Raw genomic sequence first — 14,618 nt, 5'->3', positions numbered from 1 at the left:
TGGCTTAGCAAGTATAAACCTAACTTATTATTCCCTATCATTAGTTCAGTCTTAATGCTTTGGGCTATAGCATCCATCTCAAACCAGTGCATCAATTGCTATTCTGACTGGAAAGGACATAAGGGGTAGATAGTATAAGGAATGTCTTCCCTATTCCTTGTTGACAATTCCTATGATTGTTTTCAAGTGAAAAAAGACAAAAACAATCAGGCTGATTAAATTTTCTGTGGAATACAAGATTGTTGGCTGTTTCTTTTCCAGGAGTGATTACTATAATCATTCATTTATAACTTTATGTGCAGAATATATTTTTTACAAAATTGGTGCCTACACTAAGAAGCTTACAACCTAATTGGTGAATTGAAAGAATTAATGCACGTTGAAAAATATTTACACTTATTCTTTCTCCCTAGAGTGAACATTTTGGGGTTTATTTGGGGGTTTGTCAATCCAAGCAGACATTTTTAAAAGGCCACAAAAGCTGCAACTGGTAAAACTTAGCTCATTTTACCAATAAAATACCCAGAAAACTTTGATGGCAACTATCAAATGGTTATACAATTTAGACTAGTAGTAATATACTGGCCAAAACAAAGGCCATCAAATATTAGCTAAGCACTCAAGAAGCTGGTTCTCTTTAGACAATAAGTTGAAGGATCAAAGAGACAAAGTATCCATTATCCTTCCTATCCACTCCTGCCAAATATTCTAATTGATGAGCTGGCAATCCGGGTGGATGGCCAGAAGGCAAGGCTTTTCAATGTGCAGGGAGACGACTCATAAGTGAGTTTCGGGAGATTTCACGGTAAGCATTTCGCAGCAGCACATAAGGGAAGCAGGTTTCCAGCATATCAACGGTCAAGAAGGATGACTCTTCCACAAGCTGAAAAAGATACATAAAATCAGAAATAAGCAGAGAAATAATTTACTGGGTTATAAGACTGTCACCTGACCAACAGGTTAGAATCAAGCATCCTGCCTGATAAAATATCCGGATTCTGTTCTGGACTCCAGAAAGAGCCACGTTATCCTTTGTAAACAAAATATGTATCACATTCACATTCAGAGTTTGTATCCTAAAGAAGGCAAATTCATTTGCTTTATGAGAGGTGAAGATGTGGCACTGTTAAAAATATTGTTTCAGAACTGCAAAATCTGTTGGGACTACAGACACCAAACAAAGTCCATCTCAAACAACTGCAACCTCTTGTCAATTCTACAGTCTTGGGCGGCTTGTGAAATGTATTCTCGATTCCTTGTTTCTATGACAATTCCACAGCTTCAAGGGCTGTTTTGTGTTGTTTTTTAAATAAAATATCTATTTGATCTTTTTCTGAAAGTATCTAGGGAATGAGATTCTATTTCTTTGGCTGTTGATATTGGCTGTGTGTGATACAGTCTGCAGTGTTCTTTCTCCACCATGGACACAACAGAAATTAGTATACTGTTGATCTGTCCAGCACATCTGATGATCAGCAGGAGTTTCTGTAGCAATGGGGCCCTGCCAAAGATGATGCTGATGAAGCAGCTATACCTCTTCTCCAATTGGGATAATGAGTGAAGGCCAGGCTGGGCTAACTCATTCACACACTCCAGGGAGAAATATTTGCATTTAAATTGCTTTGCTGCAGAAGCTATGTGGCCAGTGAAGAATATCAAATCCCACCCAGGAAGCCAGGGCCCCACCTGGCTGAGCCATCTCCTCCCATCAGCAAGAAAATCAATAACTATTTCCTGCTGCCGAGGGAGCCCCTAATGGAGATGTATCACCGGAGCTGCTAAAAGGACCACTTTGTCATCTTTTCCAACCAGGGCAGCTCTTTTTATCAACTCAAGATATCCAGCCCAGTAACAGTAATTCCCCACCCACCCACTTGCCCAAGAAGGAGCAACATTTGTTGTTTCTATCATTGTCATTCTTTGCTGCTGCCTATCCTGGAGGAGATGTTAGTACAACCCACCCACCCACCCCAAAAAAAAACACAGACAAAAGATGCACATTAAGTATTGACCAGTTCCTCTTGTTTTGTAAGCGAAAAGACCTGACATCTAACAATTTCCTCATAACGTAAGTCATGTCATGTAGCTCGGCTTACTTGCCGCAGATTTTGTGCTACTTTATGACAATGGTAAATCTTTTCTTAAAAATGGGGCAGCCATCTGTGGTGCAACAGTTTTCATTACAGATAGTCCTTGACTTACGATTGGTCGCTTAGCAACCATTCAAAGTTACAACAAACCGCATCCCACCCCAAAAGGTTCTTATGACCAATTCTGAAGTTCCAACAAGTGGGGATGGGACTCAGTCACACGACCACATTTTTTGGCACTCAGCAATTGGCCTGAATTTATGGCCATTTGGAGAGTCTCACAGTCATGTGTCTGTGATTTATGATTTTTTTTTCCAGTTTCCGGGGGTGCAGGGAACCCACCCATAGTGTACAATAAATCTGCTGAACAACCACAGCATTCACTTAATAATCACTGCAAAAAAGTCATAAAATTGGATCGGGTCATGTGATGATCCAGTTTATAACCATTATTATTTAGGACTGTAGGCTCAGTTAAGGTCATAAGTCAAAGACAAGTGTACTTTGTGCATCTCTTTATGGTGACTGAATTCAACTATACCCAATGGCCTAGGGGACTCTCCTTCAAATGTCTTTCCAAAGTAGGTTTTCCCACGTACAATGACTTTTATTCATCACTCATTTTATGGCCGCTGATCAAGACTGTACAGAGCTACAACACTTAAAGACCTCTCTAAATCAATAATGCAGATTAACGCAGAACAATCTCAAATATCAAATTCATAAAATTATCTAAAATACTAGGAAAAAAGAATCAAAGAAAAAACTCTCTAAAATTCTTAAGACTAAATTACTAAACAAATGAAATACTAAAATCCTAATATACCAAACGACTGAAATGCCAAAATGCTATATTAACACACTGCTAAATTATTAAAGCATTTAAGGTATAACCAGATTTATCAGCCAGACAATCTGTTTCTTTATTACTGTTACAGGCCAATGTCAATTATTTAAATGTCCATGAAAACAATACATAAAGCAATAATTCTTATCTGTCTTGATTTATGATCCTCCTGAAAGCAGCAGTATCTGGCAGGCTGCCAAACAAAATTAGGCTTCTTCCCCTGCCATATTAAAATCTTTATCTGCAAGTAGATAATGTACATATAATATATTGAATACAAATGGGATGTTTTGTATTAGGAGGCTGTTATCTAGATTCAGCGAATAACCCTATAAAGGAGAGATTAGAATATGGACTAGCTTCTTTAATATAACATTCCCAAATGAGCAGAGTCTTTCATTGATCAGGAAGTTCTTGTATCTTTCATCAGGGATTACTAAAGGAAGAAAGTTGAAATGTTGCAACCTTAAGTATCTGTTTACACACAGCCAATTAACCGCATGTATACACAGACAAATCCTTTCACAGAAATATGAAAATATGTGATTCTCTGAGTTTTGAATCTATGAGGTTGCTAGGACTCGAAAACAACTTGATGGCACAAAATTAATCAACCAGTTAATCGGCGGTCCTCTGGTCCTTTAATTTGGAGCATGCATATTACCATGCTGGCTTTCAATGTGGGTGCCACCAGCAGTCAAAGGAAGAGCCTAGAAAGTGATCTGATCAGCACAGACATTTCTCAACAATATTTTTCATGATTATTAATGTCCTCTAAAAGTTTCACAGCTTTTCTAAGAGTTCCAGAAAGAGGACACTTTCACAGGCAAGTTGCAAAAGCAAAGGAAGGAAGAGGAAAAATAAACAATCCATGGTGGATTTGATGATATTTCTTAGAATAATGTTAGTTATTAATAAAAAAAAATAACCTGGTTTTGAATGTTAACCAAACAAAGGAAATCATTGTAGATTTTAGAAAGAGCCAGCATAGTCATGCTCCACTTTGTATCAAGGCTACAGCTATGGAGATGGTCAAGTATCTGGGGTGCAGATAACTAACAATCTGACTTGGTCTCTTCATACATTATCTTTAGTGAAAAGTGCAAACCAGCATTTAATTTCCTGCATCAGATGAGGAGAGCGCAACTTTCTCCTTCTATCCTGGTCACTTTTTACAGAGGCATGATTGAGAGCGTTTAACTGCATCATTGTTTAGTTTGGTGGCAGCAGTGCCTCAAATAGAAGGTCCATGCAGAGAGTGGTGAGGACAGCTGAGATGATTATAGGAAGTTTGCTTCCTGTTATTCAAGAAACTGCTTATAAGCGCTATGTGCTTAGAGCCCGAAGTGCTGTTAGAGATCCCATACACCCACTTCATGGCCTGTTTCTGTTGCTCCCCTCTGGGAGGAGGTTTCGAAGTATTTCTAGCAGGACTACCAGATTCTGTAACAGCTTTGTTCCCTATGCCATCCGTCTGATAAACTCACAATATTTGTTTTTCTCGCCATGTATATGTATACATCAGAACTAGACTGTGGTGTTTCTCTGTGTCATATATGTGTTGTGGGTATATGCATAATGGTTACCTTTTGAGAGTTGAATGCAATGAAATTTCATTTTAATGTATGTTGATTAATGCACATTTAACATGACAATAAAATTCTATTCTATTCTATTCTATTCTATTCTATTCTATTCTATTCTATTCTATTCTATTCTATTCTATTCTATTCTATTCTATTCCATTCCATTCCATTCCATTCCATTCCATTCTGTTGGATCAGACTTTACTCCTGGCTTCTACAAACTTGTGCTTTTAGCAGAGATAGGGACTGTCTGGCCTGCCAGCTACTACACCTCAAACAGCATCATTCACCGCTGTTTGTATTGTTTTTATTGCTGGGAGATGGTTGAACACATTTTGCAGGTCACAAGTTACTCACTTCTACCTTAGAAGTTTTTATTTCTGTCTCCAGATATTACCTCGGGGGGAAAAAAAGATAAAGCAATATAATCTGATTCTCATTTATTTGAAGCACAATATAAAAGAAACACCCATCTAATAGCCTAACCTTTAAGATACTCACCAAGTACAGGAGCAATGAGATGGACTCCCAGTTCTTGGCTTTCATCCGGTCAACTTCTTGCCCTCCCTGTGAGATGCTAGCAGAAGCCAGCTGTGGAGACAAAGGAAAGATAACAGAACTTGAGCCAGGTTTCCCCATGATAACAAAAACTAAAACTGTGAGGTTTAAGTGAAACGATTAAAATGTAAACTGCAGGTCTAAACTCTTTTCCAAAAGAGAGCACTGGTCAATTTGAGACACTTATTAGACCTCACAGAACAAGACATTGAAATTATTTTGGTGGGCTACAAAATGCACTCATGCTTAAACAAAAGATAAGCCACCTCCCTGTTTTAAGGACCAAGCATAGCTACAAAGTTTGTCTTTTATTTTCAGATGGAAACCCCCACAGTCTGAAGTGGACATTTTATTTATTTGTAATTTAGATTTATAAAGCTGTCCAACTCAACACTGACTTTGGGTGGTGCACAGATTAAACATAGACACAGTACCTAAAACACAAAAGAAATAACATAAAAGTAAATGTAGCAGAGGAACAGACACATAGCCAAAAAGATACTGCACATTAGCTGGGCACACCCCAACCTATCCCAGAGCTTGAGAAAATGTAATAGGTTTTCAGAGATAATTTAAAAGCTTGTGTGGGTTGGAAGAATTTAAATGTCTGAGCATTCCAAAGAGCAGGTATGTTTCCTATGTCCCGTCATATTAAATTGCTTAATGGGTGACACATAATCTGCGCCTGTTGTGTTGGATTTTATATGCTTACAGAAATACAGAAATGATAGGACAAAGCTGGTCCCAGGAAGATAACCAGGTCGTGAATGGTTTCATAAGTGATAATAAGCATCCTGAGTTGCATTCAGCAGTTAACTGATAACTAATGCAGCTGGAGTAGTGGAAGTGTTACATGGGCATACCAAGAGTCACCTCTAACTGCTCATGCTTCTGTGGATCTTCAGCATACTGATGATGCCTGACCTCCTGTCATTTCTTGACCTGACCCAGCAATTTCATGTAGAGGTTGAATAGAGCCCTGAGGCAACCTACAAATCACAGGCTCAGGCTGGACCTCTCTCCACTTGCCAACACCAAATGGAAGCAGGACAATCACAGCAGAACCATAACTCTCATTCCCATTCTTCTAGTCCAGAAGAATGATAGGATTGATACACTGACTAAGAGTTCAAGAAGAATGAAGACAATTGTTATCATCCCCATCCTGACTTTACTACCAAGGGGATTCCACACTGTGTCTGTACTGTGTCTTGGCCTGAAAACTGACTGAAATGGTCCATATTATCTATCTCCTCAAGGGCCCTCTGAAGCTGTGGTCCGACCCCTTTCTTAACAACCTTCCCCCAAAACAGAATGCTAGATTGGATGAAAATTATCCAGAACCTATTGGATCAAGTGACAGCTTCTTGAAGACGAGGCACGCCACTGACTCCTTCAAGGCCGGCAAAACCACCCTCTCTTTCAAGGGTGAATTTACCATCACATGCAGCCAGCCACTTGTCACCTCCTATGAAGCCTTAAACAAGCAACATGGATCTAATAAGCATGTAATTGGATTAACAATCATGAAGATCATTTCCAATTCCTCACGAATCCCAGAATGAACAATTCTTCATTAACAGGACAAGATTGTATCTTGGCCAGTTTGTCAGGACCTGTCCAGCTGGAATCTAACTCAGGGTGGAACCAAGTGACTTTTTCCATCAGATGCTATGGAACAGCACAAAGGTAGTGTTGAAGGACATATTCAGCGACTGTTAGTAAAATATGAGGAGGAAAACAGGAATGCATGAGAAAGAACCTCAAGATTATCTGACCTTGGCACTCTTTGATATAAGATGAGGAAGAGGAAATGCTGTCAGGCTTTCTGTTATTACATCTATAAGTAGAAATTTAATATTTCTGATGATGATGTTTTCAAACTTCAGATCATGTCACAGTTGCCCTACATAGGTCATGTGACCATTGGTGCGTATTAAGTCCTCAGTTCCCTGGGTCAGGTCCATGTGGAATTTGAGCTGCATCAAATTCTCTCCCATGAAGACAAGCAAAGTCTCCCAGAACTATCAATCTTGGATAGTGGCTGAGTTCAATGACAGAATTAAACAGCTTAAGCAGGAATATTGCTGGGTAGCAGGAAGGACAGTACAGCAGCAACAAATTCAATTGCTCCCTTGAGCTCAACTTCAGGTCCATGGTTTCATATCTATTATCTGCAGCTCAAATGCTCTGAAAGCCACTGGGACAGGGGTCTTCAAACTTGACAGCTTTAAGACTTGTGGACCAACTCCCAGAATTCCTCCTCCAGTCATGTGAGCTCAGGAATTCTGGGAGTTGAAGTCCACAAGTCTTAAACTTGCCAAGTTTGAAGACCCTTATTTATTTATTTATTTATTTATTTGATTTGCCAATTGTTTACAAGATAATAAGTATAAATGTATACATAGTTGTGAATACATGAAATGGTTACATACAAGAAAAATAAAAGAATAGGAGAAACAATAGGACAGGGACGGTAGGCACGTTGGTGCGCCATGCACGCCCCTTATGCACCCTTATGCACCCTTATGCACGCCCCTTATGCACCCTTGCACTAGGGCTTCCTAGATAAGCTTTCTTTCTCCTCAGCGTTACTCTTCCCAAACTGTTTTTGTTTCTCCTGGGGAAGAAGATAAGATCCATTTCTCTTCCTCTCCTAGAAAGGCCAAAGCTCCATGGGAAAGGCAGGAAAGTCTCTCATATTATCCCTATCCTGGGCTCTGTGAAACATTTTCCCTCTGCCAATGCTAAACCTGCTAGTGTTTATTTGTTTGTTTGTTTATATTCTGCCTTTATTTTTTACAAATAACTCAAGTTGGCGAACATATCTAACACACCTTCCTCCACCTATTTTCTCCAAATGATAACCTTGTGAGGTGAGTTGGGCTGAGAGAGTTACTGGCCCAAAGTTACCTAACTAGCTGGTTTTCATGGTTTTACAAATAGCTTTGAAAGCCAGAAGGACTGACCCAGCAACATTCAAACAAGAGGCCAAACGCTCTCTTTCTTACACATAATATTCTCTCCAAAGAGCCTCCCTGTGCGTGTTTTGAAATCCAGGATCCCATTTACGCAACTAAAATCTTTGTCAGACTGACTTCATGGATTGTATTAGCAGTTCTCTGTAGGTAAGGGCTGTCTTCCATTATTTCAAATTAATTCCCTTTAACATTTGAGAAAATTGACTATATCGAGAGAGTTCCTTTTGGGAGATGGGTAGCTTTATAAATTTAATACATACATAAATTGAAATGGGCATTTCCCATTAAAGCCTTCCTCACATGTAAAGACTGCAAGATGTACTGCTAATCTTATGATTACAAGATTTAGTTAGGTTCCAGAATAACTTACTTTTCATTTTTTTTCTAGAGATATTCTGAAAGGTATCTTCCTTTCCCAACTTGCATCAATAGGATAACACCCACAAAACATTTTTCCACACTATATTACCGTCATGTCATCCTGTGCCCATGAGTTACCCTTAAATAAAAATAGTATTTCCCCCCTTTTTTTTCCTGGCACCAAGGATGGTAAAATCCATTAAAATTTATCCCCATTACTTTGGAAGCAAGTCAGGTGACTAGTAGGAAAGAGATGAAGGGTAAGATTAGCAACAAGGACAGTCAATTTCAAGCCCGTCTAGTCTTCCTATCAACTTCAAAACGGATCAGGCCTGCCGCAGCCATTTTTCCCGTTTCTCAGATTGCCACATGGAGAGGGAAGGTTGAAGTCCGGAATGTCAGCCCAGATGACAACAACAGACCATCCCGTGGGAACCGAGGTCATCTCAACAGGTGCTGGCCAGAGACTGAGGGGAGTTGCCAAAGGAGATGTCAGGACATCTATTTGAACAATGTGGCCATGAGGAAGGGAATTATCTATTCTTTAATTATAGTGAAACCGCGGGAAATACAGTATTTAGGGCTGGTTTCATTTTCATTCAGGCTGAAATGATGTACTCAATAAAATGGTTCTTTCAGAAAGCTGGGAGTCTCGGAGTGATGAACTGGTTGGGCTCATTAAGTTGGAACCTTGGCATTTCCGTCAAGTAAGAATGAAAGGAAGCATTTTGAGTCCAAGGGTGTGTTACGAAATCCAGCCTGGTTACTAACAGCCTAATTTTATTTTTTCCCCTCCTGGAAACATTCAAAGAGCCTACCAATGGGATAAAACCAATTTTTACTCGTTTAACAGCAACCCCCACCCTAGCCTCCATCTACAAAAGATTGCCTGTCCCATCTCCCCACCCCCCAATCTTTCAAATTGAGTTGAATTCAGGCAAAACATGGAAATTGACTGCTGCTTCCTTCTTGGATATTTTTTCCAACTTCCCCGACCAGCTTAGAGCCTTTGTAGTCTATCACACAGCATTAACCAAACCCATCAAGCTCAGACTTTGCTCTACCCACTAAGCAGGCCTGGTCAAAGAACCAATTCACTGGAAGGCTAAAACTATTTTGGTTAACATCAGCTCCAAGGGGAGAAACTTGCAAGCATGATTGTGCTGGACCTCTTCCTTCTTATAATCCAGAAAATCGAGAGATGTTCCTGCCTGAGCTATTTCCAAAAGTAATCTCATTGCTTTGGACTTTAAAATGCCTCAGCCTCTTTTGCCTAGGCAACAGTTTCTGCATATCTGTTGACAAGGTCATCTGCCTTACTGCCTACACTTGAGATAATGAACTAAATGGACTTTTACTAAGTAGGCTGATGCGGAAACAAATCCCTTTTCTCCATTGCTATATTTCCATTCTGGTCAGTAGGGAAGGCACTTACTAGCACTGAGATAAAGTTGATCAGTGAAGAAGGAATGGAGCAATCTGATTTGCCTCTGTCAGTCCTTTTGCTTGCTTTCTTGCATTCTGGGTTGCTTACCCAGGTCAGTTGTTAAATACTGAACCAGGCTGCGTTTCCAAACCATACAGGTAGTCCTCGACTTACGTTTAGTTTGTTTAGTGACCGTTCAAACTTACAACAGCACTGAAAAAAGCGAGTTACCATGTTTCCACTCTTACAACTGATGCAGCATCCTCATGGTCATGTAATCAGAATTCAGATATTTAGCAACTGACTCATATTTATAACGGTCATATGATCATTTTGGCAAGCTGCTGACAAGCAAAGTCAACGGGGAAACCAGATTCACTTTAAAAAACTGGGTTACTGACCTAACAACTACAGTGATCCACTTAGCAGCGGTGGCAAGAAGAGTTGTAAAATGGGGCAAAATTAACCTAACAAGTGTCTCACTCAGCAACATAAATTTTGAGCTCAATTGTGGTCGTAAGTCAAGGGCTACTGTATTTGGCAATCAGCAAACTCCTCAGCTCAGGAAGGTCAAGGCATGTGCCCTTTTTTTCTTTTTAATTAGTTTAAAAGGCTCAATGCATGCACATTTTTCACAGGTGTGATTAAAATAATGAAAATCACTTAAACAAAGAACATTTAAAAACACTGTAAATTCTGCAGAAAAAAAAACCCTCATTCATCTTCTTTTCAGAACCCCCACAAAAACGCTTTTTTGTGTGTGATATGTAAATTTAAAAACTAATGCATTATGCAGTTAAAAACTAAAGCACTTCTAAATATGGAGATTTTCAATTCATCCAGGTTATGGTTGTCCCAAAGATGCTTTTTTCAAGAGGCACCTGGGCTTTCTGGTTTTGCTTTGAAGAACGCTTCTCATCCAAGAAGCTTCTTCAGCTCTGACTGGATGGTTTGCATTTATGAAGTGGCACAACATAGGAGAACAAACCCATCAGGACAAGATTCAACAGTCCATCTGCATTTAAAAGAGAAAGGCCACTCTTTTGAAGACAGTAAATTTTGGAAATAGAGGATCACTGGTTTGAAAGAGGGGTCAAAGAGGCCCCCTACGTCAAAATTGAAGAGCCCTCTCTCAACAAAGGGGGAGGGACATGAGATTTGTAGTCCTTTCAGCAGTTCCAAGAAGGCTCCATGCCCATTTGCACTACTCAGGTGACTCCGAGGACATAGATAAACCTCCAAGTGGCCTGAACGACTCTCTGAAAACAATGCAAATGATCAGCTGTCTGCAAGGAGTATAAATCCTTCCATTCCCCACCACCCACTCAGAGCCGAAGAAGCTTCTTGGATGAGAAGTGAAACATCTTAAAAGAAAACCAAGGAAGTCCAGTGACCTCTTTAAAAAAGCACCTTTGGGATAAGGCATTTCTGCTTGATTGGGGCAGCCTCTTCAAGGGTTTATCTTTTCTCATACCCTGAAATAATTAAAAAAGCATAATATCTCACTGCGGGGGGGGGGGGTTGTTTTAAGGGATTCACAACAGACGCACAACTGGTGAAGAATTTTCCTCTACTGTGCTCTCCCTGTTGAATTGCAGTCTCCTAGTGGAAAAGAGTAGCAACGTTTACCTGCAAGGTACCAGCTCAGGGACTGCATAAGAAAGCTGATTGCCCACAGCTGCCTTCCTGAATTCCATGACTCCTTTTCCACCTGACAGGATGGCAGATAGAAACTGCAACCTGCCATGGTATCTGATCAACAGATATACTGATTCCCGGAGGCCAGAAATAAGGAAGCCATCATGCTGAGTGGCACCTCTATCCATCACTAATAGCCAGTGAGTTTACCTTTTTTTTTTTAACATTTGTGTGAGATGATATAGTTGCGCAAGATGTGAGTCACTTGAAATATTACTAAGGAGAAATGTCTTTGGTTAAGGAGAATTCGCAAGACTGTGGAACTGGTCCCTGAATTAGGGGTAGCAGACAGCCATGTCCAATTTGCAAATGTGTGTCTGACAACTGGAAAAAATCTCAAGAAGATCACTGGGTCAGACCTCCCCATTCTTTGTTTTCTTTTACCAAATAGCAGCCCAAATGTTGGGTCTGTGAGAGGCAGTGTTTCTGAGCGTGACCTGCATGAATTTTCTTCCTTTCGCAGATGGGAAGGAAGCGGAACCTTAACGTAGGTTTCTTATCAGAAAGACATATGGGCTTAAGGAAGACCAAAAGAAAATGGCCAGCTGTGTACAGGAGATAATGGGCACCAGAAAGGCCCAAACTCCTCTTGAGGCAATATTTTTATGACAGCAATTGAACACTTACAAATTAGTTGCACATGCTCAAGTGTTCAAGAATTCTTTATCAGGCAAGATGGTTCCAAATAAGAAAAATGAGCAGAAGGTAAAGTCAAATTGGGCGTAATGTGCACAGTGTAGATCTAGCTTTCACTTCAATCCCCCTCCTTTTGTCCCCCGGATTTTTATCACCTTGATTAATGAAGAAAACATTGAAACTTGAAAGCCTGAACATGCACACCATTTGGTACATCTTCAGGTGGCGAATAAAGGTATATGCCTTTTGGAGTTTAATTTTTCTCCTGGCTAGCCTAGGAGAAAATAATTTATAGTACTTTTGTTTTTCACATACAGTACTGTTCTAAGCACTATTGAACAGCCACAATGACTGGACACACAATATTAATATATTAATATTGTAATAGTAATATATTAATATATTATAATATATACCTAGGAAAGAATGATTCTAGGCATATATACAATTTCAAATACTAGTTCCTTAAAAAAAACCAAATGAAGTTGATTGACAATATATATTTTCCCTAACCATAAAAATTAGATGTATATATAATTTTTGTCGCAGTGAACATATTTTATAAAATGCAGTCAAGATTATCAGCCTTAAATCTGACCGAATATAATTTGTCTCCATCTTTCTGCAGCAAATGAAAGAAATTATTTTCTCAGTAAACAAATTATTTTCACAGCAGTAAAAATAAAAAGAAACAAACCAACCACCAATTTTCCATAGAATAAACCAAAAGTGGATGCAAGGAGAGAACAAAGAGAGCAATTCAGATATTGCCTTTTTATAAAAATGACACTGATAACAACCATTGTGTGCAAGAGAAGGGAATGGCCCACAGCACAAATGTAGTATCTTTAGTCATACATTACTGTATGTTTGCTAGAACATTTGGGTCTCTCTTTCCCAGAATGATTTTTAAAAATCATTCAAAACAGCATTCATGAAAATGAATTGCCATGCTCCGAATGTTTTAGAAGGTGATATGCAAGAGTGTTTTTTAAAGATTAATAACATTGAAAATATTTTGTTATGCAACAGACATGTTTTTAAATTGATTTTAAAATCAAGCTCCAGCAAAAGGTAGTCCTTGGGTTATTTTTAAAAGAATAAAAACAATACAAATTTTGACAAACAAAATAATTAATTTTTTTTTAAAAAAAGTAATATGGAAAAAATACAAAGAAAGAAAAAGGAGAGGAGGAGAGGAGAGAGGGGAGGGGAGGGGAGAGGAGAGGACAGAACAGGAGAGGGAAATGATTTACAATCTAGGGACCTTTGTTCTCCACTAAGCTATGGCCCTCCTAATGTTTACAAACAGTTGCACTGATCTAGAGAAATAAAGGAGACCTGGGGAGTCTTGAAAACCCATGGAGGAATCACACATGCAGGAAAGAGCAAGAATTCCACTCACAACCAGAAATTCCTTGAGATGGCTCTCAATATTTTTGTTGTAGATGGTGAAGAGGGCAGCCGACACCTGGATGATAGCTTTGGCAAGGCAGTGGGTATTGTTCCTATAACCTGCAGCAAAGAAATAGCAACAGTTGGATTCAATTAATATAGTGGACCATGGTATAGTGAAGTTGGACATGCTAAAGCTATTTGGCTTAAGCCAAAATACTAAGTGGGGGGGAGGGCAATATTTCAGGGGCTGAGGATATAACCAAACCTCCTAACAGCCCCATTTTACCACTTTTCTTGCCACACTTGTTAAGCGAATCACTGAAGTTGTTAACTTAGTAATAAAGTTGTTAAGTGAATCTGGTTTCCCCATTGTCTTTGCTTGTTAGAAGATTGCAAAAGGTGATCACATGACGATCCTGGGACACTGCAACTGTCATAAATAGGACACTGTCAAGCATCTATATGTAAATCACATGACCATGGGGGATGCTGCAATGGTTCTAAGTGTGAAAAATGGTTCTAAGTGACTTTTTTCAGTGCTTTTGTAAGTTTGAACGGTCACTAATTGAACTGTTGAGGACTACCTGTATGGTTGTAGAAGTTATTTGCATCTGTTTTGAGGGGGATCTTCTTAGACTGCAGAAAGAATTCTAGGTACTTTTGCAAAATTAAAGCCATATTCTGCTTGGTCAACTGAACTTTAAAATTTGAGGAGGCACCCATATGTACTGTGTAGAACAATTAGTAAGCTCCCAACAATGCAAGGATGTTACCCAATTTCCCTGTCTCCATAAGGCAGTTACAATCCTGATCTTTGGCTGCTTTTGCTAAACAAGGGGATTGGCCAATATCATCTGCCAAAAATTGTACTGTTGCTACCCTCAGGAAGCTTTTAAGAACTTTTAGCAATTGCTTGAGCCAAAGTGACCTAATTCAATGGACTTCCATGGTACAGCCAATGAGGGTTGACGTAAGATGACTTAACTTGGCCTCACACACAAAAGAAATGCAATTTTAGACATGTGTTAGAAATCACCA

The 14,618-nt window shown here is 39.3% G+C and overlaps 1 protein-coding gene across 2 annotated transcripts in view; it reads right to left on the bottom strand.

Moving 5' to 3' along the window:
- Window positions 1-402: 402 nt before the first annotated feature.
- The window catches only part of NCKAP1L (NCK associated protein 1 like), a 123,563-nt gene continuing 109,347 nt past the window's right edge, over window positions 403-14,618 (bottom strand). Inside the window, exons 29-31 of one of the 2 annotated variants that reach the window (XM_087956525.1) lie at window positions 13,588-13,697; window positions 5,025-5,114; window positions 403-883 (exon numbers count right to left, since the gene is read on the bottom strand). In XM_087956525.1, the coding sequence (XP_087812651.1) occupies window positions 758-883; window positions 5,025-5,114; window positions 13,588-13,697 (326 nt within the window). In that variant the 3' untranslated portion in view covers window positions 403-757. Of the gene's footprint in view, window positions 884-2,943; window positions 3,179-5,024; window positions 5,115-13,587; window positions 13,698-14,618 lie in introns of those variants that run through there. The other variant, XM_087956524.1, reaches the window with a different exon arrangement.

The sequence above is a fragment of the Notechis scutatus genome, chromosome 2 (genome assembly GCF_049901735.1).
Source record: "Notechis scutatus isolate UNSWTSFEM ecotype Mainland chromosome 2, rNotScu1.2, whole genome shotgun sequence".
Classification (NCBI taxonomy): Eukaryota; Metazoa; Chordata; class Lepidosauria; order Squamata; family Elapidae; genus Notechis; species Notechis scutatus.
The sequence above is the reverse complement of the archived record's forward strand: the minus strand, read 5'-3'. Positions and strand labels throughout refer to the sequence as shown.